Here is a 27,820-nt window from a genome sequence, read left to right as displayed (position 1 = left end):
CCACCGCTTCCTGCCTGTGGCGCGACACCCACGCCGGCTCCCTCCGCCCGCGACGCCCGCGGCCCCCGCGGGTCCTAGCGGAACGGGCGCCCGGCAGTGACTGAACAGAGCCCCTGCTGGGAGCGGTGCCCGCAGGTATCACCGGGTCAGCGGGCGGTGAGGACGCGGGTGTGCGGGATGGGGAATCCCGCCGGGGTGCGTCGGCCGGCTCGCAGCTGGGCGGCTTCCGGCGCGGCGCTCCGCAGTCTCTGCGGGGCCACCTGGCCTGGGGCTCGGGGCCTGGCGGGCGCGGGCTGCCGAAGGAAGTCAGGGCGCGGGAGAGCGGTCGACAGCCTTTAGCCGGCCGCTCCTCCATTCGGTGACGGGCCTTCACCCTCCAGGCGCTCGACCTGGGCCCAGTGGCTTCGTCGGTGGGTTAGGGAATGACGGGTATTGATCCGTCTGGGACATAAGAAGGCTGGATCGATCAGCTCGAAAAGAAACTGGAGAAGACGTCCTTCCAGCTTGCCTTCTTTCCTAACCGTTGCTACCAGTCGTGGAAACAGTAAAACTTCACGGCATCTTTCTTATTTTCAGACGCTTCCTTTGCAGACTGTTTTCTGCGCCCCTTTACTGCGCCAGTCTCGACAGGCTCTTTTTACCTCAAGCTGCCTCTCCGCGGTTTGGTGTGAACGACCCTCTTTGCCCGCAGATACTGCCGGCGCGCAGTTGGCACGTGTGCAGTTTCCTCGGCGCTCTAAAGCGCTTGAACCTGTGTCACGTGGGTGGTTAGCGCTCCGGATTCCTGTCGCGGGCGCCTTCTGAGCCTCCCTTCCCGCGGTCCTGGCTCCCACTCTCAGCTCTTCGTTCGGACTGCAACCATCGTCCTGAAGGGCGTCCTCAGTACTTCAGAGTTGAGTTTAAACTCGAACCGTTCTTGACTTTCTTTATTCCAGTGTGCGTCGCTCACAGACCACGGAAGCTTCTCGCAGTCCCAGCCACACCTTGGACCTTCTATCATCCAGACTGTCCCTTTTTGAAATCCTCCTCAGAGATGTCCTCCTGAACATCTCCGTCCTCCTAGTACTATACTTACTGATACCGAGTGAGGTATTAATTTATATTTTAAGGTAAAAATTCCCAGTATATTTTCTTGCTTTTTCTCACTTCGAGTTGAATGTTTAATTCATTTCATTCTTGTTTAAATATGGATGTAAGGCTTTGACATTGCCTAACGGTGGAACTTAAGCTGTGCTCTATGGATTTTGACATGGTGTGGTTTTTTTGGTTTTAATTTGAGTTGTACATTGATGCAAAGTTTAAGTTTCAAATTACTTAAGACTTTTTTATTTGTGTTAAATTCTAGGTTTCATTCTGATAGTATGTGTGGTCCGTAGCACTGGTAGATACTTTGTATTTGAGGTTTTTTGTAAGTGATACAGTAGTTTTTGTAAACTTTTTCATAACTTCTGGAATAGAAACTGCATTGTCTTGTTTTGTATATCACTAAGCACATTTTCGTGTATACAGTATTATTACTTAATTTTAGTTTATGTGTTTAGGGTTTAGAAAGTTGCCTTAGTCTGTCCCATTTCGGGGGGGGGGTTGATTTCATCTTCTGTTTTCTGAGGATTTTGCAGTAAATACATTCCAATTATGTTATTGGTACATTTAACAAGTCCTATTTGATTATAAGTTGTACCTTCAGTCATTTAAAGTTTCCTTTTCGTCTACTTTCATGCATTTGTGCTTTTAAATCATTATATGCCTGCATAATTGTTTATTTTTTTTAAAAGATTTTATTTATTTATGTGACGGAAAAAGAGATCACAAGTAGGCTTGGAGGCTGGCAGAGAGAGAAGGGGAAGCAGGCTCCCTGTGGAGCAGAGAGCCCGATGTGGGGCTCCATCCCATCCCAGGACGCTGGAATCATGACCTGTGCTGAAGGCAGAGCCTCTAACCCACTGAGCCACCCAGGCGCCCCTGTTTATTATGTTTTTAATCATCCCTTTATTTTCCTCTTTCCAGTTCTTTTGTTTTGGATGTCTTTTGAGTGTTTATATAGAGAAATTATTTATTCAGTACATTTACTGTGACAGTGGATATCATTGTTACTATTTCTACCTTTAATTTCTTAAGTTTCTGTGCTTCCTTGGTGTTTCATTTTATTTTTATCATTTGCCTGTGAGCTTTTTTTCCTTCTTTCTTCCTTGATAGTAATTTAAAAAGTGGGCATATAGTTTATTCTTTGGTGGGACCCCATGATACCTCTGTAGCACTTTGAAACTTTTTTTTTCTTTTTTCTTTTTTAATGAACCATGCTTTCTATAAGCTTAGAGAAGGTTTGTGTTGGATCTCAAAATCTTCTTCACTTGATATATTTAGTTCTGTGTTTGGTGGAGATATAATGGGGGTACTAATGAGTGTATAAATAGTGCCAGTACATCTGTACAAGATGGTGAATGGAGAGAAACAGTTTTTAAGAAACTGTAGAAAACAATTTTAATTTCTTTTTCACCATAAGATTTTGTTCTCCCTTACTTCAGCATTTTGGAAGAGACTTTTAGATTTGTCTATCGTATCACTGGTTCAATGAAGTACCCCTTTTTGTTCTTTACTCCTTCCGATCAAGATTGCCTGTCTCTTAATCCGTTTTAGAATTTACCTTAAACTCATCCTATTTTACTAAATGGCTCCCTAATTCTGTTTCATAAATTTACCACACATCCTTTTGAATCTCTATACATCAGGCAAGTGTTTTTAATTTTTTAATAAAATTATTATTTTACAACAATTTCAGATTTAAAGAAAAATTGAGAATATAGTACAGAGTTCCCATATTCCCCACACCCATTTTCCCTATTAGTAACAAATTAGTATGTTAATTAGATCTGTTAATTAGATCCATTAACTAAAGTCCATACTTTAATCATATTTCTTTAATTTTTACCTAATGTCCTTTTTCTGATTCAGCATCCCATCCAGGATGCCATATTACATTTAGTTGTCATATCTCCTTAGGGTCAACTTTGCTGTGACAGTTTCTGAGACTTGTTTTTAATGACCTTTATAGTTTTGAGGAGTACTGGTCAGGTATACTGTAGGAAACCCATCTATTAGAATTTGTTAGAATTTCTCATGATTAGACTGGGGTTATGGGTTTGGGGAAGGCAAATCTTTCTACCACATCGTCTCAAAGGGACACACTGTAACATGACTTGTCATTATTGTTGTTAACTTTGATCACGTGGCTTAAGTATATTTTTTAGGTTTCTCCACTATAAATTTATTCTTTTTCCTTCTTCCCATATTTACTGGAAGGGATTCACTATGCAGAGCCCAATCTCAAGGGATGGAGAGTTATGCTCCTCCTCCTGGAGGGCTGAGTATCTACACAAATTATTTGGAGATTAGTCTGTTCTTCCCCCATTTATTTATTGGTTGAGTCAGTCGTGTATATTAGTGTAGCTTATGGTATTAATTTTATAGTTTCAGTTACTGCTCATATTGTTTCAGCTTTGGCCATTGGTAGCTCTTTCCTTTGGCTCCTGTGTACCTTGTAAATTCCCCAGTAAATGGTTTTTGAGCTCTTATCTATTTTCAAGCACTTCAAGATGCTCCATGCCCACCATATGTGTGTGTGTGTGTGTGTGTGTGTGTGTATAATTTTTTTTTTTTTTTTTTTTGAGAGAGAGACAGCACAATTCATGGAGAGGGACAGAGGGAAAGGCAGAGGGAGAAGGACACCCCGCCAAGCCAGGAACCTGGTGTGGAGCTCTATTCTAGGACCCGGAGATCATGACCTGAGCCAAATGCAGACACTTAATCAATTGAACCACCGAGGCGCCCCCATCTTGTATATTTCTTGCTCCAGTTCTAGAATAAGTCATTTCTCCATGGAGCCACGGTTCCTTGTATTGAAGAATGGTATTAAAATCTGAGATCTGGGAGACCTTTGACCACCCTTTACCCATTTCTCCCACTACCACTCTTCTCTAGCAACCACCAGTTTGTTCTCTGAACTTCTGTTTTTTTTTGTTTTTAAGATTACATATATAAGAGAAATCATACAGTATTTTTCTTTCTCTGACTTTATTTCACATCGTAATTCCCTTAAAGTACATCCATGTTGTTGCAAATGGTAAGATTTTATTCTTTTTATAGCTGAATAATATTTCTTTGTGTGTGTGTAAAAGAATTCCTTTATCCATTCATCTATTGATGGACATTTATGTTGTTTTCATATCTTGGCTATTGTAAGCAGTGCTGCAATGAACATGAGGGTATGTATATCTTTCCCAGTTAGTGTTTTCATTTTCTTTGGATAAACACCCAGAAGTGGAGTTGCTGGATATAAGGTAGTTCTATTTTACTGTTTTAAGGAACCTCCACACTGTTCCAGAGTGGCTGCACCAATTGACACCGCCATCAACAGTGTATAAGGGTTCCTTTTTCTCCATATCCTCAGCAACACTTGTTATGTCTTGTCTTTTTCATAATAATCATTCTTGCAGGTATGAGGTGATGCCTTATTGTGGTTTTGATTTGGTTTTGCCTGATGATCAGTGATTTTGAGCATATTTTATGTATCTGTTGGCCGTCTGTATGTTTTCTTTGGAAAAATGTTCAAATGTCTTCTCTGGAAAAATATTCAAATCTTCTACCTATTTTTAAATCAGATTTCTTTTTTGTTATTAAGTTGTGGGAGTTATATATTTTGGATATTAATCTCTTACCAGATATGATTTGCAAATATATCTGCAGATCAGTCAATGTGATACACAACATTAAGAAAATGAAAAATAAAATCACATAATTTTGATAGATGCAGAAAAATGATTTGACAAAATTCAACATCCATTTATGATTTAAAAAAAAACTCAATAAAATGGATATTGATTGCATATTATCTGCCAAGAAGTGGATGAGTATTCTTTTAATCCCTATAATTCAATCAGACAGGTATTTTTATATCCATGTTACCATTGAGAAAACTCAGGTTTGGTTAAATAATTTGCTTAAGTTCATATTTGTAGTAACTAGTCCAGCTGGGATTTAACCTCATGTCAATATGACTCCCAAGTACATACTCTTAGTCATTATGTATCCTCTATAGCAGGGTTTCTTTACTTTGGAATTACTGACACTTTGGGCTGGATAATTCTCCATTGTAGAGCACTGTCCTGTGCATTGTAAGATGTTTAGCAGGATCCCTGGACTTCTCTCAATGGATGCCTGTAAGATCCCCCAGTTGTGACAGCTAAAACTGTCTCCAGACATTGTCAGATTTCCTCTGGTATCAAATTGCTCATGAAAACCCCTGGCTTAGAGATGTGTGATAAAATGAACACTGAAAATTGAATTGCATCCATACTTGGAGAATTGTAAATTGGGTAAAAAGCTGTATCTGAACTTCCCTGAGTGTAATGACTCTAATAATTGGACAAGCTCTTTGGGGAACAATGAGTGCTCTGTTCATAGTTGTTAAAAGAGATACTGGCTCAGGGGCACCTGGGTGGCTCAGTGGGTTAAAGCCTCTGCCTTTGGCTCAGGTCATGATCCCAGGGTCCTGGGATGGAGCCCCACATCGGGCTTCCTCCTCTCTCTCTGCCTGCCTCTTTGCCTACTTGTGATCTCTGTCAAATAAATGAATAAAATCTTAAAAAAAAAAAAAGATACTGGCTCTTTTGGGAAGGCTTTTCAGTCCATATGCTTTTTGCACAACCTCTGTGGATCTCTTGACTTGGCTATAACCTATAAGGACTCCCACTGAAGAACAATGCCCGTTAACTCTGCTAGCAAGCTGTGTTTTCTCTCCAGTGGCCTTCTGAATGAACTAGTACCAAATATGGCCCGTGTAGTCTTCTGAGCCTAAATGTTTAGTTGAGCCTATAACTTCCTTAGTGAACATTGCAGACTGGCCCTAGTGAGTCCTAACAAATGAAAATTCCTAATCATTATAATCTGGGAATGTACTTCTTTTTTAATTGAAATAAAATTAGCATACAATATTAGTTTCAGGTATACAACATATTCTACAGTTCTATACAGTACTTAAAATGCTCACCACTATATGTGTTGTTACCATCTGTCATCATATGTTATTACAGTTTACTACCTATATTCCTTATGCTGTACTTTTCATCTCTATGACTAATTTTGTAACTGAAATTTGTATTTCTTAATTCCCTTTATCTTTCATATCCCCCCACTCACCTTCACTCTGGCAACCACCATATTTAAGAGTCTTTGATTTGTTTGTTTGTTCATTTGTTTTGGTTTTTAGATTGCACATGTAAGTGAAATTGTACAGTATTTATTTTTCTCTCTTATTTCGTTTAGCATAATATCCTCTAGATCCATCCATGTTGTTGCTAATAGCAAGATCTCATCCTTTTTTTTTATGGCTGAATGATATCCCATTGTATATGTATACTACCTCTTTATCCATTCATCTTGGGTTGCTTTCATATCTTAGCTATTGTAAATAATTCAGTAAACATAGGGGTACATACATCTTTTTAAATTACTGTCTTTGTTCAGTTAAATACTCAGTGGTGAAATTACTGGATCATATCCTATTTCTGTTTTTAATTTTTTGACAAACCTCTGTATTGTTTTCCACAGTGCTTGCACCAGTTGACATTCCCACCAGCAGTATACAAGATTCCTTTTTCTCCACATTCTTACCAATACTTGTTATTTCTTGTCTTTTTGATACTAGCCATTTTCTGACAGGTCTGAAATGATAGCTCATTGTGGTTTTGATTTGCATTTCATGATAATTGGTGATGTTGAGCATCTTTTCATGTAGCTATCGGCCATTCATATATCTTCTTTGGGAAAATGACTATTCAGGTCCTCTGCCCTTTTTTTTTTTTTTTTTATTGAATCGTGTGTGTGTGTTTCAAGTTGTATATATTCTTTATATATTTTGGATATTAACTGCTTATCAGATATGTGATTTTCAAATACATTCTCCTATTCAGTAGGTTGCCTTTTTGTTTTGTTGATGGTTTCCTTTACCATGCAAAGTTTTTATTTTGATGTAGACCCAATAGTTTATTTTTGCATTTGTTTTTCTTGTTTAAGGAGACATATCCATAAATGTGTTGCTCAGGTTGATGTCCAAGAAATTACTGCCTGTATTTCTGTTATGAGTTTTATGGTTTCTGGTCTCTTATTTTATTTATCATTTTGAGATTATTTTTGTATATGGTGTAAGAAAGTGGTCCAGTTTCATTCTTTTGCATGTAGCTGTCCAGTTTTCCAGCACCATTTATTGCAGAGACTGTCCTTTCCCCATCATGTATGCTTGCCACACTTATCATAGATTAATTAACCATATAGGTATGGGGTTTTTTTGCTGGCTCTCTAACCATTTCTTTTTTTTGGTTTATTTTTCAGATTATTTATTTATTTATTTGACAGGCAGAGATCACAAGTAGGCAGAGAGTCAGGCAGAGAGAGGAAGGAAAGCAGGCTCCCCACTGAGCAGAGAGCACGATGCAGGGCTCGATCCCAAGACCCCAGGATCATGACCTAAGCAAAAGGCAGAGGCTTTAACCCACTGAGCCACCCAGGAGCTCCTCTCTAACCCATTCTGTGTCATTGAAATGTACCTTTAGATTTTTCTCTGGCAATGAAATGACTCATATTTATTCTCTTATTTTTTAAATAATTTTTTCTTAACTTAATTTCTAGTAGTATTCCAATTTTATTCATTTTATATAATCTTATTGATATTTTAGTGAGAATTTATTTTTTAGGCATCACTAGTGTAAAGCCTTAATAACTTGAATATCCTTCTGAAGATGTGTTTTGCTTAGTTTTAAAGCAAAAATGTGTTGGCGCGCATAAGTGGCTCAGTTGGTTAAGTGTCTGCCTTTGGCTCAGGTCATGATTCCAGAGTCCTGGGATCCAGCTCCATGTTGGGCTCCCTGCTCAGCGGGGAGTCTACTTCTCCCTCTCCCTCCCGCTTCCTCTGCTTGTGTTCTCTTTCTTCTCTCTATTAAATAAATAAATACAATTTTAAAAAAATAAAGCAATAATGTGTTGTCACCTGGTGCAGGAAAAACCTAATTGCAATTTAATTATGAGGTTTGTTTTAAAAGGACTGTTTCATTTATCACTTTTTGTGTGATGTCTGTGTTTTTTGTCTTTTTGGTGGGTGATAAGGGGAAAGAGATAGTATATTTTCTTGTTATAAAAATGGGAAGGAAACAAGGGGCACCTGTGTGGCTCAGTGGGTAAGCCTCTGCCTTTGGCTCGGGTTGTGATCTCAGGATCCTGGGATCGGGCCCACATGGGGCTCTCTGCTCAGCAGGGAGCCTGCTTCCCCCTTCCCTTCTGCCTACCCCTCTGTCTACTTTTGATCTCTCTCTCTGTGTCAAATAAATAAATAAAATATTTTTTTAAAATGGGAAATAAGAATGGAATGATAACTTAAAATATTTATTAGACAATTCTTAAGAATATTATATTGTATTATAATATCTTTTAACACTGCTAAAATGTGTTCATTAAATATAGGTTATATTGGTGTCTTTTTTCATTCTCTCAGGTACCTTATTGTTGGTGGAAGCTCCTGGAATTTTTCTCTTAGTGAGATAGAACTTGGCTGAAATCACATTGCATATATATTGTACACAAATATTAGAATAGATAGAATATTGAGATAGAACTTGGCTGAAATCACATTGCACATATATTGTACACAAATGCTTAGCCCAAGCCTGAGAATTACTAGAATCCTCCAGTTAGACAAATTCAAACTACAGTGGGAGTTCTGTCTAGGAAGATGCAGCCTCTGAACAAGTTGATGGCTATCTCAAAATCTCAAAACCTGATTCGACATGAACAAAGTGAAGCCCTGAGAGCAGAAGAGTCCTGGCAGCAGGAATCCATCCCAGTCATGGAAACATACGACTCTGAGGCCTCTCGTCAAAAGTTCAGACATTTCCAGTATTTGGCAGTGTCTGGGCCTCATGAAGCCCTGTGTCAACTCTGGGAGCTCTGTCTTCAGTGGCTGAGACCAGACATTCATACAAAGCAGCAGATCCTAGAGCTGTTGGTGCTAGAACAGTTTCTGACAATTCTTCCTGAAGACATCAGGACTTGGGTGAATTTACAGCATCCAAAGAACAGCAAAGAAGTGGTGTCCCTCATAGAGGATGTGATTGAAATGCTTAAAGATGAAGGTGAGAATATAGAAAATTGGCAATAGGATTATTATTATTATTGACCCTTATGTAAAATCAAAAAAAAAGGAAAAACTAGCTCATAGATAACAGAGAACAGATTGGTGGTTGCCGGAGGTGAAGGATGGGCAAAATGGGTGGAGGGCCACAAGTATAGAAACTTCCAGGTATAAAATAAATAAGTCATGGGGATGTAATGTACAGGATAGTGACTATAGTTGATAATACTGTATTGCATATTTGAAAGTTGTTAAGACATTAGATCTACATTAGATCTTAAGAGCACTCATTACAAAAAAATAATTTTTGTAACTATATATGGTGACAGATGTTAACTAGACTTACTTTGGTGATCATTTTGTAATATACATTAAATATTGAATCATTATGTTGTTCACCTGAAGCTAATAGAGTTGACCCATGAATAACATGGTTTTAAACTGTGTGGGTCCAACTATACATGGGTGTTTTTCAATAAATACAGCACAGTACAGTAAATGTATTTTCTCTTACGATTTTCCTAACATTTTCTTTCTTTTTTTTTTTTTTAAAGATTTTATTTATTTATTTGACAGACAGAGATCACAAGGAGGCAGAGAGGCAGGCAGAGAGAGATGGGGAAGCAGGCTCCCTGCTGAGCAGAGAGCCCGATATGGGGCTCGATCCTAGGACCCTGAGATCATGACCTGAGCCGAAGACAGAGGCTTAACCCACGGAGCCACCCAGGCGCCCCCTAACATTTTCTTTTCTCTGCCTCACTTTACTATGTAATACATATAAAAAATATGCATTAGACTGCTCGTGTTATTGGTATGGCTTCTGGTCAGTGGTAGGCTATTAGTAGTTAAGTTTTGGGGGAGTCAGAAGTTATATGCCGATTTCCAACTACTCAGGAGGTTGGTGTCCCTGACCACTCTTGTTGTTAAAGAGTCAACTGTAGGATGTTATACGTCAATTATACGTCAATTAAAAAGAAAAAAAAGAACCTTAAAAAAGAGTAACTGACTCTTTCTATATGAAAAGAACTTCTCTTTTTCTGAAGCTAGAGGGTGTCAAGGGCCAGATCATGAAGGACTTTATCAGGAAGCGCAGGTTTTATTTTGTAGGAAATGGAAGTAGAGAATGAGATTCTCACAGCATGGGTAGAGGAGTAAAACGATTTGATTCGCCTTTTAAAATACCATTTTGATATCAATATGGAGTAGGTGGTTGGCAAACTATGGCCCCCAAACCAAAAGTTTCTGGAGATAGTGCTTTTGGAACACAGCCATGCCCACTGATTACTTTTAGTCTACAGTTGATTTCATGCTATGATCAGAGTTGATTGGCTATAGCAGAGACTACATTGCCTGCAAAACCCAGAATAGTTGCTATCTGTATCTTCACAGAAAAGTTTATCAGCATCTTGTTTAAGGGATAGACCTTATGACTCTGAAAACAGGAAAATGAGTTAAGATAGATGAGGTATTAAAGAATGTGGGAGTATTGGAAAAATGGGAATTTGAACCTGAAGGAATTATGGGCTGCATATAATATGTGAGTAGGGGTAAGATTTGATGTAAATGTGCATGTTCTGCCATACATGAATAGGGCACAAGTAGCAGATGTTATGGGAGGGGATTTATACAGTTATGTGGCATGTTGAATTTGAGATCTCTGTAGGTTTGGAAATTTACAGGTATGAATAGAAGTAGGAAAAATACATATCATTGGGGGCATCAGTATTTAAGGTCTATCATAGATCTAACTGCCCATTACAAGAAATACAGAGGATGGAGGAACATGTTAAATCATATCATGGGAATGCCATTAGTAAAATCTAAACTCTGGGAAACTACAAGACAATCTAGTTTCTAAAACAATGATTTGGTTTATTTATTTTTTAAATATTTATTTATCTGACAGAGAGAGACACAGCAAGAGAGGGAACAGAAGCAGGAGGCATGGGAGAAGGAGAAGCAGGCTTCCCGCCAAGCAGGGAGCCTGATGCCGGGCTTGATCCCAGGACCCTAGGATCATGACCTGAGCCGAAGGCAGACGCTTAAATGACTGAGCCACCCAGGTGCCCCTTATTTTATTTTTTGAAAAAAGATTTTGCTTATTTAGAGAGAGCACACATGCGCAAGCAGGCAGAAAGGAAGAGAGAATCTCCAGCAGACTCCATACTGAGCAGGAGCCCAACATGGGGCTCCATCTCATGAGCCTGGGGTCATGACCTAAGCTGAAATCAAAGGTTGAACATTTAACCAGCTGAGCCAGCCAGGCACCTCTCTAAAACAAAATAATTTTAAGGGAGAAGTGGTCATACAGACAAGGGATTTAGAAATTAAATGTAAAAGTTGTATAACAAATCAAGTGAATGTGTGAACCTTATAAGTCATGAGGCAGTTGATTGGATATTTGACAAGGAATTATTGGCTGGGGAGAGTGATGATATTATTGCTATATTTAGTCCTTATTTGAAAAAGAAATAAAAGATTAAACAGAAGAAGAAAAGCCAGGTAAGCAGGCTAGAAAGCATAATCTGGGACATCAGAGAACCAGGAAATATTAGCATCTTGAGCTAAGAAAAGAGCAATATTCAAGAAGGGAGTGTCAACACTGGTATGACAAAAAGGTTCTCCTATTACCATGAGTATTGAGGGTGACTGGGTGGCTCAGTTGGTTGAGTGACTGCCTTCAGCTCAGTTCTTGATCCTGGAGTCCCAGTATCAAGTCCCACATCAGGCTCCCTGCTGGGCAGGTAGTCTGCTTCTCCCTCTGACCCTCCCTCTTCTCATGCTCTCTCTCTCTCTCAAATAAATAAATAAAATCTTTTTTTAAAAAGCTTTAAAAAAGATGAGTATTGAAAGTAATTTAATGAAATTGTTGATTATGAAGTAATTGTTAAGCTTTAGAACAGTTTCAGAGAAGGAGTTGAGGTGGTACTTATTGGTAGTTGTTATATTAGTTTTCTATTGTTATATAGAAACATATATAGTTTCTATAGTTTTATAGTTTCTATAGTTATATTAGTTTTCTATTGCTGCCATAACAAATGACCACAAAGTTAGTGAATGTATTATTCTACAGGTCTGTAGATCAGTAGTCCAAAATGGGTCTCCCTGAACAAAAATCAAGGCATCAATAGGACTGCATTCCTTTTTGGACCTCATGATTCCCCTTCACCCATCATCAAAGCTTGCAATGGTGAGCCATGTGCTTTCCACACTGCTTTCCCTTACCCTCCATTCTGTTGTCACAGTGCATGCACTTGCTCAGTAGAGCATGGTTGCTTTCTCTCCCTCTCTCACTTACCCTGACCACAGCTGGGAAACCTGTTTTTTAGGATTCATGTGATTAGATTGTGATCACCCAAATAAAGGGTGATTCCTCATCTCTCAGGGTCCTTAACTTTAATCATATCTACTGAATCCCTTTTGCCAGTGTATCCAAGGATTAGGGGTGTGTATCTCCGGGGTCTATTCTCCCTATCACACACATATTCCCCACCACCACCACCAAAAAGAGATGGATGGCTAAGGTGTGAATGTGATAATGATTATAGACTATTTCTTGAAGTCTGGTTGAGAAGGAAAGGAGAGGTTGTCAGGTAATAGAGGAATGAGGAAGGTTTTTAATTTGTTTTAACCTGTCTTGGCTCTCTAAAGAACCCACCCAGAGGGCTTGCCCTTGTTTTCTCTGAGTCAGAACTCTCCCAGTGCAGAGGTGGCCACCTGGGCGGCATTTGTCAAAGCATTTAATGGGAAATGTATTAGCCTCTCCCACCTAAGACAGTGAGCACAAAAAGATTGGGAGGAAAGGCTGAGGGGTATGAGATGCCTTGGGGAATAGGTTTTTGAAAAGTTCTTACATACTCCTAGAGATCTAGAAGGCTGGGTACATGTTCAGAAAGACCTGATAAGGCCTTATTTAACTCACCCTGGCTGACCTTCAGGCTTTGCATCAACGAAACTAAAGACTAAGGTAATGTTGAAAAATTATCTAGCTAAGTGTTGAAGGCAAGTCTTAACACCTGCAGCCCATCTGCAAAGACTAGGAAATGACTTTTGTTTGTGGTTGTTTTGTTTTGTTTGTTCTGTTCTGTTCTGTTTTGATTCCAGGTAGCTATGGAAATCTCTTAGGAATCATTAGCTTACCACTAAGCTAAGGGAACAGACTTAAGTGGGTACACACAACAAAGAATATAGATGTTACAAATCGGTTTTAAAAAAGTAAGTAAGTGATGAACAAGAATTAAAACAGGCCCACAAAAATTGACAAAAATGAGGGAGAAATAGATCAAGAGTAATAGCTGGAGACTTAAGCACCCCACTTTCATTAGTGGATAGAACAACAGGAAAAAAGACAAAAAAGGAAATAGAAGACTTTAACAACTCTATAACCAAGTTAGACCTAACAAATATATAAGCCCTCTACCCAATAACAGCAGAATGTATATTCTTTTCAAATGCACATGGAATATTTTCCAGGGTAGACCAAATGTTAGGCCAAAACAAGTCACAATTAATTTAAACATTTAAATCATACAAAGTATCTTTTTTGACCACAAGAGAATGAAATTAGAAATCAATAATAGAAGGAACTCTATAGGGACGTCTGGGTGGCTCAGTTGGTTAAGGGTCTGCCTTTGGCTCAGGTCATGATCCCAGGGTCCTAGAATGGAGCTTCACATCGGGCTCCCTGTTCAGTAGGGAGCCTGCTTCTCCCTCTCCTGCTGCTGCTCCCCCTGCTTGTGTTCTCTCGCTCTCTCTCTCTGTCAAATAAATAAAATATTTTTTTTTAAAAAGGAAATCTGGAAAATTCATAAATATGTAGAAATTTAAAAAAGATTAGGCAGAGATAAATGAAATAGAGGATAGAATAACAACAGGATCAATGAAACAAAGTAGGTCATTTGAAAAAATAAAATTAACAAAGACTTAACTACACCAACCAAGAAAAAAAGACTTCCTAACTTATTGATGATAAGTTTTAACCTGATGCCAAAGCCAAGCGAAGACCTCACAAGAAAAGAAAACCAGCAAGCTACATCCAGCAGCATATTAAGAGGATAATACACCATGACCAAATGGGATTTTTCCCAGGAATACAGGATGGTTCAACATATGAAAATAAATATTATACACCATTCTAACCGAGGAAAATCACAAGGTCCTCTTTTTTTTTAATAAGATTTTATTTATTAGAGAGAGTGCATACATGCCCAAGTTGGGGAGAGGGGCAGAGGGAGAGGCTGAGGGAGAAGCAGACTCCCCGCTAAGCAATCCCAGGATTGCTTACCCCCAACTCAATCCCAGGACCTCGAGATCATGACCTGAGCTGAAGGTAGACACTTAACAGACTGAGTCATCCAGGTGCCCACAAGGTCCTCTTGATACAGAAAAAGCATTTGACAGAATCCAGTGCCCTTTCATGATAAAAGCACTCACATACTAGGATTAGAAGGGAATTTCTTTTACCTGATAAAGGGCATCTATGAAAAACCTACAGGAAGCATCGTATCTAATGGTTAAAGACTGAAAGCTTTGCCCTTAGAATAAGGAGCAAGACAAGGATGCCCACCCTGGCCACTTCTGTTCAACATTATACTGGAGGTACTAGCTAGTGCAACTAAAAAATATCCTAATTGGAAAGGAAGAAGTAAAACTATCTTTACTGTCATGTGATCTATTCTTATGCAGTTTATCCTTGAACAACATGGGTTTAAAATGCATAGGTCACTTTTATGTGATTTTTTTTTTTTTTTTTTTAAGATTTCATAGCAAAAGCCATAAGGCATTTATTTACAACAGCCTATCCCAGTATCCAGGTCAAATGGAAGACGACTGGTTCAGAGTTCACACCTACTGCCCTTTGAATACCCAGAGAGGCCTGAAGAGCCCATCAACAGCCCTTGGAATCCCTGGAACTGGGTTACCTATCTTTTTTTTTTTTTCTCATTTAAAAATAATAATTTTTAAAAAACAGCCTGTATTCATGTATTGGGTAACGTAATGTTGTTAAGAAAATACTCCATAAAGCACTCTGCAGGTTCAAATGCAATTCATAGCAAAACTCCAGTTACCTTTTTTTGCAGAAATGGACAAGCTGGTCCTGAAGTTCATATGAAAATACAAAGGACTCCAAATACTCACCACAGCCTTGATGAAGAATAAAAGTTAAGGATGCATACTTTCAATGTCAAAATTTACTGCAAAGTTGTAGACTTTAGTTAGGACAGAATTCAAGTTATTTTTTGGAATCTGCTACAACCACAGAGCCTCAAAATATTAGTTTGGCCTTCTTCACCCTGATCCAGTATTTCTCAGCCTCTGGTAGAGTATCAGAATCATTTTTAGAGTTTTTAAAAACTATAGTATCTGAGCCCCACCGTTGGAAATTCTGATTGCTGGTAGGGCCTGACATCATTATTTTTCCAAAGCTCTGAAGATGATTCCTATGAACAGCATGTTAGAACTACTACTATAATCATTAAATGTTTCTCCAGGACAAATCTTGTCTCCCTCATGTTTTCCTTCATCTTTCTCAGAGCTACCCTACAAGGATTCTGTCCTCCAGAAGGGGAGCATCATGGAGAAAATGGAATCTGACTCACTAACTGGCGATGCCCAGGTGAATTCCGATCCTACTCTTTACTGAAATGATCTGCTTTTTCTTTTTCAGCTTTTGAGCTTTTGCTAAATATAGTCCATCTAAGGATGTAAGAGTGTTATTTCTCTCATAGGACATTGGATCTGTTTTATTTTAGTTGATGATACACTCTGGAAAATAGTTAATCTTTGTATTTTTCCGTGCATCTGTTCCCTCTGGTTTAATAGACAATAATCAAAGCCATAGAAATAGAGCCCACCAGAGAATGTTTAGAATTAAATGTAAGGGGAGCCAAGGGCAGAGTCCTGAGTAATGTCACTGAATAGGCAGGAGCAGGAGAAACCCCAAAGGATACTGAAATAAAAGCGTCAAAGTGATAGAGGAAAACCAGGAAGATACGATGTCACTGAAAGCCAAGGAGGAGAATTTTGCAAGGATAAATCCTTTAAAAAAATTCAGGAAAATCCAGCCTGAGTGGTGCTTATTCCCTTAGTATCATAAAGATACTACCATGTGTGGGAATAGAAGTCAGGTTGCAGAGGGTTGAGGGAAGAAGGTGAGGAAGTGGGGAAACTAATGTAGATGATTTTCTCATGTCATCTGATGTCGTGGAGTCATCTAGCTTTGAGGCACAGGGAGGGAAGAAATTTGTGTATTTCACTGTGACTGAAGGTGCCCATTATGACAAGGTCAGGAATACTAGAGAGGGAAGTGCAACAGGTGATGGTGTGAAGGCCCTCATGAGAAATACCTATGCAGGGTCTGATATACCACTGCTAAGGGCCAGGAATATGATGGTAAATGAAAGGAAATCCTTTGTGGAAATGACAGTCGAGGCAGACAGGCACACACAGGGAAGTAAGATAATTGCAGATAGTAATTATTACAAAGAAAAGAAACAGTGCAGTAGAGACTGATGAGGAGGGTGGCTACTTCATCTTGAGTAGTCAGGAAAGGACTGGTTAACTGGCCTGGGAAGGAGTTAGCAGGCTGCCTTTCTCAGTTAGAGAAAATGCCCTACCTCTTCTGCTAGCAAAGTCTCCATCTTCATTACAAATTCCCCTCACATCTATCCAAAACTCTTTTTGTTCTGAACTCCTTCGATGGCAGATATTTTTACTCTATAGTAATTTTTTGTTCCACAATTAGTCCAACTTTTTTTTTTTTCCTCAACCAAAATAAAAGTTAATTGAGGGTTAGGACTGCACTTGATTCCTTTTGTAGCCCTCACAGAATACCAAGTTGATAGGCCTCTAGTGTAACTTGATTTTCATCACTTAGAACCCCAAACATTTGTCAGTTTCTTACATATTCTGATGAGCTACCCTATTCTTTCCTAATTCACTTCTCCTCTGGTAATATTTTTGGGAGTGACCTTTGGTTACAAAGAAATTTAATGTTTTAGGAACCAGTGACATTCAAAGATGTGATTGTGGAATTCACCGAGGAAGAGTGGGGACAACTGGACCCTGCTATAAAGACCCTGCACAGGGATGTGATGCTGGAGAACTATAGGAACCTGAATTCATTGTATCAAGGTGGTTTCTCTGTATTTACCTCCTCTGCCTGTCAGTAGTGTCTTCATCTGCTGCTAAAAACCAGAGGACGACTGGAGTGGTTAAGGGCACTTGGGTTTGGGTTTAGGTTTCCTAATATCCTTTGGGCATAATAACACATTTTCCTGCTGTGTATCTGAGTGAAAGTCCTTCCTAATGGAAAGCTAGACATTCACAGATCCGTGGTGACTGCTGGCCTCTCAGAGGCTCTTAGACTACAGAGGAATGGAATCTCTTCCCTTTAAAAACGGCTGAGAAGTCTGTTTTGTTGTTTGTTTGTTTGTTTGTTTGTTTTTTCATTTTCCCCATGAACAGAGCATCTGTTTTCCAAGCCAGTTGAGATCTCTAAGTTGGAGAGTAAGGAAAGAAGATGGACAATGGAGCACAAAATCCCAAGCATATCTGTTTTGGGTAAGAACCAGGCAGATAAGAGACAGCTGTAAGAAGCTTCTGTTTGTCAAAAACACAGTGTACTGTTAACAGCCTTAGAGTAAGAGTCAGGGAGGTGATGACAAAACTGCCCAGGCTTTGAAGGGAAAAAATCACCATTGCCTTTTGTTCACAGACTCTTTTCCTTTGGTGGATAGGCAAAAGAATGTTGCAGGTGAGGAACACAGACGCTTTTAAAGCTGTGTGGTCCAGAGCAATCTACCTGCCAGTCTCCTCATCTGTAACATGGAGTTAATAACAGTACTTACCTCCACGTTCCTGTGAGGCTTAAGTGAGTCATATGGGTAGCACAGTTAGAACAGTGCCTAGCACGTGGTAAGTGCTATGTAAACAAACATTAGCTAACCCAACAGGAAATCATATTCTTTCTTTTAAAGAAAACAGAATGTTCTGCCTTATACTAGAGTGACTTTAGTAATCTTCCATTTTCCTTCATTTACTATAGAACTTCTTGTGCCCTAACTTTCTACCTTCATGTAATCTCTTAATTCTTAACTAACATTTTGTTTGTGGGAGATTATCGATTCTTGTATGCTTAATGTAAATTTTAGTACATGTAGAAAAGTTTAAAGAGGAATAGAGCTCACCCCATTACCTCACTCCCCAGAGCTGTGCAGTATTAACATTTTGATTTATTTTCTTAGACTTTTTTCTTTGTGATGATGTGTCTCTGTGGCTTGTGAAGATTTGTTTTTTTCCAAAATCGGGATCATCAGGGATATGTAACTTTATATTCTGCTCTTCTCACCTAATATGATGCCATAGGCAATTACCTGTGTAACTAAATAGTCTGTGAAAGCGTGGTTTCTAATTCACGTGTAATGTTCTATCATATACATGTATTATAATATATTTAACCATTCCCCCCAGCTGTTGGAAATTCAGATTGTTGCCAAGTTTTCAGGCACATCTGATAAATCTCATAGGATATACTTATTAGAAGAGAAACTGTAGCATCAAGGGGCATGAATTTAAGTCCTGTTACATTGTGCTGTATTGTCTATAGAAAGGTTATACCAATCCATACTGTCACCAATAATGTATTATCTATTTATTATTATCACCCTAGCACCCTCTTGTTTACCCAAAATCTTTATTGATTTGAAAGGCAAATTATTCCATTTCTTCCTTTCTAAGGTAAATTTCCCTGCCCCCCCCCCACCCTTTTCTTTTGGACCCCATTTCTCCCTGCCTTCTTTCACTTACATTTTTACCATTTCTGCTTCATCCTCACATTAGCTTTTCAACATTTTCAGATCATTACTGATTTGAAAATTTTTTCTCTCAACCTGTTACTCAATTTCTCACCTCTTTACAGTCTTCTCAAAATATTTTGTACTTTTCTCATTTCCTCACCCTCTGTTCCTCACCCCATTCCAGTATAGCTCTTATTCTACATCTCCATCTGAAACAGTCCTTACTAAAGGTCATAGAAGACTTTCTTGTAGCTAACTCCAGTGATATTTTTTCATTCCTTATCTTACATTACCTGCTCCTCGCTCTTAAAAACACTCATAGGTTCTTACAATGCTTCTGATTTTCCTCCTCTCTTTCTGGCCTGCCTTTCTCTGTCTGGTGGAGACTTCTCTTTCTCTAACTCTAATTTCAGAGTTTCTCAACATGTGGTCTCATTTTGTCATCTTTTCTTAGTCTGTGTTTTCTTCTCTAGGTTATCACATTCACAACTGCAGCTTCACTTACCACACACATGGAGGAGACTTACAAATTTGTGTCCCCAGCCCAGGCTTCCTTTCTGAATTGAAAAACCTGCAGGCACATGACATTTCTCTTGGATATTTTAAAATGACTCCAGTTCTATAAAACCAAAGTCATAACTTTTTCTTTTCCAGTCTTCCTCCATTGTTCCCTGAGCAAATGGCACTGCTATCCATCCAGTTACACAAGTATAGTGATTATCCTTGACACAACTTCTTCTTCACTTCTCTAATACTTGGTTTTATCTCTCTAAATATCCCTTGAATGTCTCCACTTCTCTTCATCTGTAGTGCCACAACCCTAGTCCATGTACCATCACCATCTCTCATCTCAACTATCCTTGCAGTCTCTCAATTCATCATACGGGAAGATCTTGCCATGCCTGTTTGCTCTTTTTCCCCAACTTCAGTGTTTGAGCCACGTTGCAGTCAGAGAGATCAAGTTCTATCATATGCTTGTTTAAATCACTGTGCTGACTGCAGTTTTGCCTGCTTCAGAACACAGTAGTCCCCACCTGTTTCTCCAGCCGTGCCTCACCCTTCATCCTCCCCTCACTCTTTGCACCCAGACCACACTGCTCTGCTTTCAGTCAGCATCAAATATGTAGCATCTCCTGTTCCTTAGCATTCTGATAGGTGTTGGAGGACTGCAGAGAAAAGAATTCCATAGGACATACATTCCAGATGTCCCTCAAGTGGGGCTTGCCCTCCATCTCAGGGCCTCTATTCATGCGGTTTCCTTACATAAAATGCTCATTTTCTTGTTCTTTGCCTAGTTGACTCCTTTTCTTCCTTCAGATCTCAGATACACATTTCCTCAGGGAAGCCTATCTTGATTCATTTTTTTCTGTTATATACTCCCATAGGACCATAATCATCTCTTTTTAGCATTTATCACAATTATATTTTACTTTTATCTGTATAGGTCTTTGTCTCCCACATTAGGCTTTATGTTCCTTGAGGGTAGAGACTGTGTCTCTCTTTTTTTTTTTTAAGATTATATTTACTTATTTGAGAGAGAATGAGTGAGAGAGAGCATGAGAGAGGAGAAGGTCAGAGGGAGACTCCCCAAGGAGCTCGGAGCCCAATGCGGGACTCGATCCTAGAAGTCCAGGATCATGACCTGAGCTGAAGGCAGTCACTCAACCAACTGAGCCACCCAGGCGCCCGAGACCGTGTCTCTTTTTGCCCTACCTTTATATCTCAAGCTTTTGCACATCTGTAGGGACTAAAGGGAAAAACTGGGTAGGTAAATACTGGATTATGAGAAAGGTAAAAATTAGTTTATTTGTTTTGGTCATTTGTGATTCAGTGAATGGCTTTATGTCCTCTACCTATTAAGACTTTGGAGGTTTTTAAGTAAGATCTCATGGAAATTCCCACTGTTGATCACAGTTATGGCAAATGAAATATCACTGAGGTGTTGTTTTTTTTTTTTAAGATTTTATTTATTTATTTGACAGATGGAGATCACAAGTATGCAGAGAGGCAGGCAGAGAGAGAGAGGGGGAAGCAGGCTCCCTGCTGAGCAGAGAGCCCGATGCGGGGCTCCATCCCAGGACCCTGGGATCATGACCTGAGCCGAAGGCAGAGGCTTTAACCCACTGAGCCACCCAGGTGCCCCTCGCTGAGGTTTTTTTATTATTTTTTTTATGGTGTCTGCCATACATATTTTTAAATTCATGTTATCACATATCTTCCCCCTGCCCAGTGCTTTATATCTCTTATTTTTAGGCATAAGAATTTTTCCATCCCCAAATTAGAAATATATTTCCTAATTTTATTCTGATTTCATCTATGTCATCCTTTAAATATAATACTTCAATCAATCTGGAATTTACCTTGGTAAATGTAGTTTATTTTCCAAAACAGTTAATGGACTACAGTGGATTAAAGGTGGCTCCAGAATCTTTGTCACTTCATCAAGATGCAAGCTTTGTATGCCTGAAACTAATGTCATATTGTCTGTCAACTATACTTCAGTTAGAGGGGAAAAAAAAAAAGGATACAGATTTTGTTTCCCCACCCTTTGAATCTCATCTAGCACTGGACTGTTTAATCAATATAATGCAGCAGACGGGACACTGCTGGTTCCAGGTCTAGCCTGTAATAGGATTTGTAGCTGCCACTTCTTTCTCTTGGAAGTTAGCACCCACTACTTCAGCTAGCTTGACATTGTTGTTTGTGAGAAGCCCAGCATAGCCACATGGAATGTACATACATGCACACACACTTAAAGGCTCATCACATGATCAGAGGCACATCTAGATTTAAGTGCTAATGATCCAAGTTTATTATAAACAGTTTAAGGTAAATTTGGATAGAGAATATAAAACCAAATTTTGGACAGCTTAATTCAGTAATCAAAACCTTGAAAAAAGAATCCTGTAGATTTTAATCTGTAAACACAGATAAGTCATTGGAATGATTTGAAAAGTTGGGGGATGGGGCGCCTGGGTGGCTCAGTGGGTTAAGCCGCTGCCTTCGGCTCAGGTCATGATCCAGGGTCCTGGGATTGAGTCCCGTATCAGGCTCTCTGCTCAGCAGGGTGCCTGCTTCCCTCCCTCTCTCTCTGCCTGCCTCTCTATCTACTTGTGATCTCTCTCTGTCAAATAAAGAAATAAAATCTTAAAAAAAAAAAAAAAGAAAAGTTGGGGGAGACACTGAGATAGGTCAAAGAAAGGCAGAGGTGGTTTGGCATGGGCTGGTCTCCAAATACCCAGGATTGGGATGATAGGCTAAGGTTTAAAGTGTTCCTTTTTGTTTCAGATTAGAGACAAGAACAAAGTCTTATAGGTAAAGCATAGTTTGTGAATTTGGGATTAATAGGAATAAGACATTTGCTCAAAATCTATTAAGCACAAAAGGCAAACAAATCATGGGTGTCAAGATAAACCGTAGTGTTTCCACTAAAATCAATAAATGAGGGTGTTGCTATAATTATTTTATGTTGACCTGAAAGACATAACTAATGAATAAAAAAATGAGAAATTTAGTTAGTAGAAAAGAGGAAAAAAGGCTATTATTTGTAAATGATAACTTTCTACTTAGAAAATCCAAGAAACTCATTGTGAAAACTATTACATCTGTTAAGAGTTTCGTAAGATGGCCAGATATAAAATAAAAATATTTGTAGCTTTCCTATATGTTAAAACTAAGTGATTTGAAAATAAAAAATATATGAAAGTGATTTTTAAAATAGGAGTAATGAAGTTATGTGAAAAATGAGCTATAGAAATAGGAGAATATCAGAGATTTGCTTGGAGAAATACATTTAGGAATTTTGCCATTCAGTAAATACTGCCAGAATAGCTTCTGTTTCCGTTACCTGTTTTTTTCTAATTAATTGCCCCAAAATTTACTGACTTGAAATAGCAATCATTTTATTAAGTCTCACAGTTTTGTGAGTTGACTTAGGAGTTCTCAGGATCCACATGATGTTGGCTGAGGATACAGTGTTGTGCTGGGACCTGTGGACCAGAGCACCTCCATGTGGCCTCTCCTTGAAGCATGGGTTTCTCATAGCATGCCATCCAGGTTCTGGGAATTTCCTGAGAGGAACTGGAAATTTTCAGTCTTCCTAAAGGCCAAGCCCAGAAGTGGCATGGTATCACTTCTACCATGTTCTGTTGGCTAAGCAGTCACAGGAGTAGCCCATTCTCAAGGGGAAGAAAAATAAACTCCACTTCTCTGTGGGAGGGTGTCAAAGAATGTGCATGTATTTCTTATTACTCAAGCATAATTAATACATGGTGTTATATATTTCAGCTGTACAATATAATGATTCAACAATTTTGCATATTACTCAGTGCTCATCATGACAAGTGTACTCTTAATCCTCTTCTATCCTCACCCATTCCCCCCACTCACCTCCCCTTTGGCAAGCACCAGTTTGTTCATTATATTAAGACTCTTGTTTTTTGTGTATACACAGACACAGACACACACACACACCCCTATATATATCTTCTTTATCCATTCCTCTTTGGATATTTTGGTTGCCTCTATTATCTTGGCTCTTACAAATGTGCAGTAAACATAATAATACTGCATATATCTTTTTAAATTAGTGTTTTCATTTTCTTTGGCTAAATACCCACTAGTGGAATTACTAGATCATGTAGGATTTCTATTTTTAAGTTTTTGAGGAACCTCCATACCATTTTCTATAGTGGCTATACCAGTTGGCATTCCCCCAGCAATGCACAAGAGTTCCTTTTTCTCTATATCTTTGCCAGCACTGTTATTTTTTGTGTTTCTGATTAACCATTCTGACCAGTGTGAGGTGATATCTCATTGTGGTTTTGATTTACATTTCTCTGATCAGAAGTGAGGCTGAACATCTTTCCATGTGTCTGTTGGCCATCTAATGTCTTTTCTGGAAAAATGTCTATTCAAGTCCTCTGTGCAATTATTAATTGGATTGTTGTTAGTTTTTGTCATGTTGAGTTGTATAAGTTCTTATATATTTTGGATTCTAACCCTTTATTGAATATGTCATTTGAAAATATCTTTCCCATTCAGTAGGTTGCTCTTAATTTTGTTGATGGCTTTCTTCACTGTGCAAAAGATTTTTACCTTGCTGTAGTCCCAATTGTTTATTTTTGCTTTTATTTTCCTTGCCAAAGGAGACATATTGAGAAAAATACTGTTATGGCTGATATCAGAGAAATTACTGCCTATGTTTTCTGTTAGGAATTTTATGGTTTCAGGTCTCACATTTAGATCTTTAATCCATTTTGAGTTTATTTTTATATATAGTGTAAGAAAAGGGTCCACTGTCACTCTTTTGCATGTAGCTGTTTAGTTTTCCCAACACTATTTGTTGAAGAGACTTTTTCCCATTTTATATTCTTACTAACTTTATCATAGATAAATTGATCATAAAGGTGTGGGTTTATTTCTGGCTCTCTATTTTGTTCCATTGAGTACCATTCTGTTTTGATTATTACAACTTTGCATAGTATGTCTTGATACCACCAGTTTTGTTCTTCCTTTTCAAGATTGGTTTGGCCCAAGAAAAAAGGTGGTTTCTCTGCTACTTTTGATTATAGTTTTTTTTTTCCTGCCTTTGTTAAATATAGGGATAATTGCAGCTTGTATGGAAAATAGAAGCACTGATTATAAGTTTGTTGTAGCTGGTTAAGATGTGGTGCCTATAAACATAGACATGTTTTTAAAGATATGATTAAATTTCTATTTTAGAAGGGTGTATTTATTATTGATGAACAGTGTAGGTTAAGAGAGGCAAAAACAAGATACTAGAGAAAGGATGGCTAAGTATAACCCACACAGACTAGTTATGAACCAGTAATAATTTGAACTATGATGTGCCACCTTATCCCAGTTCATATGCTTGATATTTTCCCAAGCCCTGTGTATTCTCTATAATATTCCTGAATAGCTCTCCTCATATTTTATGATCTCCTAACCTCCCTTTTAATACTTTTATCCCTTTTATTTCTTCTATAGTTCTTCTTTTTCTAATCTCACCTTACATTTCCATTGTGTATTTAAGGCCTATAAAATATGCATATCCCTTATGTGTTTTAGCATCCCTTTCCTAATTAAACAATTTCCCTTCTTCTAATTCATGGAATTTTTAATTTCTTTTTAGACACAGAGATAATTTCAGAAAACCAAGATTCGATTCCAAAGCAGAGAATTAATGGAAAAAAATCCTCTCCTGGAGTGATTATGACAAGACTGACCAAAAGTAGATCCCCTTCTTTAGATGCTTGGATGAGTGATGACTGGCTATGTAGGAACCAGGAACACTGGGACATAAATTTGCCAGAAGAAACTTTTGTTCATAAGACAGTCTACACTGAGGTGGGAAACTTTGAAGTTAGTGAGAATAAGAAAAGCTTAGATGTTAAGTCAGTTAATTCAATTTTGGGTATACAACAAGGAATTCCTATGAGAAAGGGGTCCTCAGAATGTGATAAGTTTAAAACTAACTTCAAATTTAACTTAGACTCAGGTAAGCAATATTCAGAATATAATAAATGTGGGAATGCCTTAAGCCTGAGTATAGATATTCAACGCCCAGAAAGTCATACCTTAGTGAATTCCTATGAATGCTATCAATGTGGGAGAGCCTTCAGCCGGAGCTCATCCCTCATTCGACATCAGATCATTCACACAGGAGAGAAACCCTATAAATGCAGTGAATGTGGGAGATTCTTCAACAGACGTACAAACCTTACTAAGCATCAAAAAATTCATACCGATACAAAGGTCTGTGAAGGCAGTAAATGTAGAAGAACTTTCAGTGAGAATGAAGACAGTAATAAAAATTCAAGACTTCATTCTGGAGATAATCCCTACGAATGTGTTAACTGTGGAAAATCCTTCAGCCGGAGCTCCTCCCTTATTCGACATCAAATGATTCATACAGGAGAGAAACCATTCAAATGTAAGGAATGTGAGAAAACCTTCAACAGGAGTTCAAACCTTAAAAAACACCAAAAACTTCATATTCAAGAGAAGTCCTGTAAAAGGAAGACACACAGACATCAATGAATTTAACATCAATGAATTTATAGTAGAGGAAATCCTGTGAATAGAGTAAATGCAAGAAAACATTTGTCAGGGAATCTTCTCTAATTCACGTGACAGAATTAATATTGGAGAGAAATCTGTTATTACATAGGAATCTATTCCCAAATGAAGCCACAAGGGTTTAGAGTAAAATGTATCACCGTACAAGTCTTTGCCTGTCATTATTCTGATAATCCATTTGCCATCATCATTCCTAGTTCATAAATGGAACCTGTGGCATCCTTATATTCACATGATTTATTGAAGTAGATATTAGGGAGGAGCCAAGCAATCAATACCCTTGGAATTGATGTTTAATAAAACTCAAACTTTTAGTCCTTACGAGAAGGTCATGAGAAACCAGGAGATCATGGGAATATAGGAATACTTCTAAAGACTGAACTCTCTGAATTAATGGCAGAGACCACAGGAATGACAAATTACTCCATAATAATATCTTGGCTCTCTTGATGCTGAGCGGGGACTAGAATTGAAGGAGGATTATCAACTGCAGTGGCAAGTGGATTCTGTATGTGGCTGTCACATCTTCATTTTTTAAAAGTACTCTTTGGAATGTAGACTGGAGGGACATTCATAGTCTTGGGTCTGTCATTTATTCCAAATATTAAGAGGCCAATAAAGTGTCTTAGTACTCTGTTCGCTAGTTTCCTTGTTCTGCTATAAGTTATTTCTGTAAGTTACCTTTAGGATCTTGAGCCAAGAAACTTATCATTAATATGCCCCAAAATATTCATATTGGAGAGATTCCCAATGAATGATGATGGTAGCATTTTGTAAAAGCTCATATCTTATTCAAAAATAGAAAAGGTATGCTGGAGTGTGAACACTTAATGATGAGGTAATGTGCAAAATTATTCTCTGTTCATTTGTTCTGTGGTTTCAGGTCTTTAATCCACTTTTTATTAAACTTTCGTGTATGGTATAAGGGTAGTCCATTTTCATCCTTTTTTCCATATGACTGTCCAGTTTTCCTAGCACTGTTGATTGAAGAGACTATCCTTTCGCCATTGTATATTCTTGGCTCCTTTGTAGCAAATTAACTGACCACATATATATATGAGGGCTTATTTCTGGGCACTCGTTCTCTTCCATTGATATTTTTGTCTGTGTTTATGCTAGTACCATACTGTTTTGGATACTATAGCTTTGTAATATAGCATGAAGTCAGGAAAGGTAATACCTCCAGCTTTGTTGTTCTTTCTCAAGATTACTTTTACTGTTCAGAGTCTCTTGTGGTTCCATACGAATTTTAGGATTTTTTTTTTCTGTTTCTGTGAAAAATGCCATTGGGATTTTGATAGGGATTGGTTGCATTGAATCTGTAGATTCTTTGGGTGATATGGACATTTTAACAGTATTAATTCTTCTAAGCCATGAGCATGGAAGATCTTCCCATTTATTTGTGCTTTCTCAAACTTACCCATAGATATTTTATTCTTTTCATGCAGTTGTTAATGGGATCCCATTTACAACTGCATGAAAAGAATAAAATATCTATGGATAAATGTAACCAAGGAGATGAAAGATCTGTACATTGAAAACTATCAGACATTGATAAAAGAAATTGAAGAACACACAAATAAATGGGAAGGTCTTTGCCATTCAGCCTCAGTGCAGGGAATCTCAAAAACCTGCCCCCTCTCTCTGTGCCCGTATGCCATATCCCATGACTTGCTAAGGCATTCTACTAGTTATCCATTATATTTATTCATTCTCATTGTTATAGAAGTTTAGCTGGACACATAGCCACCCAACTTTAAAT

General features: G+C 38.4%; 1 protein-coding gene across 2 annotated transcripts; it reads left to right on the top strand.

Annotated features, from left to right (window-relative positions):
* Positions 1 to 27,236, top strand: ZNF215 (zinc finger protein 215). 2 transcript variants are annotated; one of them, XM_046017684.1, is made up of 7 exons: positions 1 to 135; positions 936 to 1,109; positions 8,543 to 9,179; positions 15,712 to 15,794; positions 17,179 to 17,311; positions 17,645 to 17,740; positions 25,112 to 27,236. In XM_046017684.1, exons 3-7 carry the CDS (start codon positions 8,780 to 8,782, stop codon positions 26,017 to 26,019), a joined length of 1,620 nt encoding a protein of 539 aa, XP_045873640.1. In that variant the 5' UTR covers positions 1 to 135; positions 936 to 1,109; positions 8,543 to 8,779; the 3' UTR covers positions 26,020 to 27,236. The 2 variants fall into 2 exon arrangements, with proteins under 2 accessions (XP_045873640.1, XP_045873639.1); XM_046017683.1 differs by lacking the exons at positions 936 to 1,109; positions 8,543 to 9,179; positions 17,179 to 17,311 and having other exon boundaries at positions 97 to 135.
* The last annotated feature ends 584 nt before the right edge of the window (positions 27,237 to 27,820 follow it).

This window comes from Meles meles, chromosome 8, assembly GCF_922984935.1.
Source record: "Meles meles chromosome 8, mMelMel3.1 paternal haplotype, whole genome shotgun sequence".
In the NCBI taxonomy this organism is placed as follows: Eukaryota; Metazoa; Chordata; class Mammalia; order Carnivora; family Mustelidae; genus Meles; species Meles meles.
Note: the sequence above shows the minus strand (reverse complement) of the source record. Positions and strands in the feature narration are given on the sequence as shown.

What these genes read in the sequence shown, in the direction of transcription:
- ZNF215 (XM_046017684.1), top strand. Translation starts at nt 8,780, where the DNA reads ATGCAGCCTCTGAACAAGTTGATGGCTATCTCAAAATCTCAAAACCTG. An exon ending in TGAAATGCTTAAAGATGAAG is followed by an intron (nt 9,180 to 15,711) that starts GTGAGAATATAG and finishes CATCTTTCTCAG; the next exon opens with AGCTACCCTACAAGGATTCT. An exon ending in CACTAACTGGCGATGCCCAG is followed by an intron (nt 15,795 to 17,178) that starts GTGAATTCCGAT and finishes TTAATGTTTTAG; the next exon opens with GAACCAGTGACATTCAAAGA.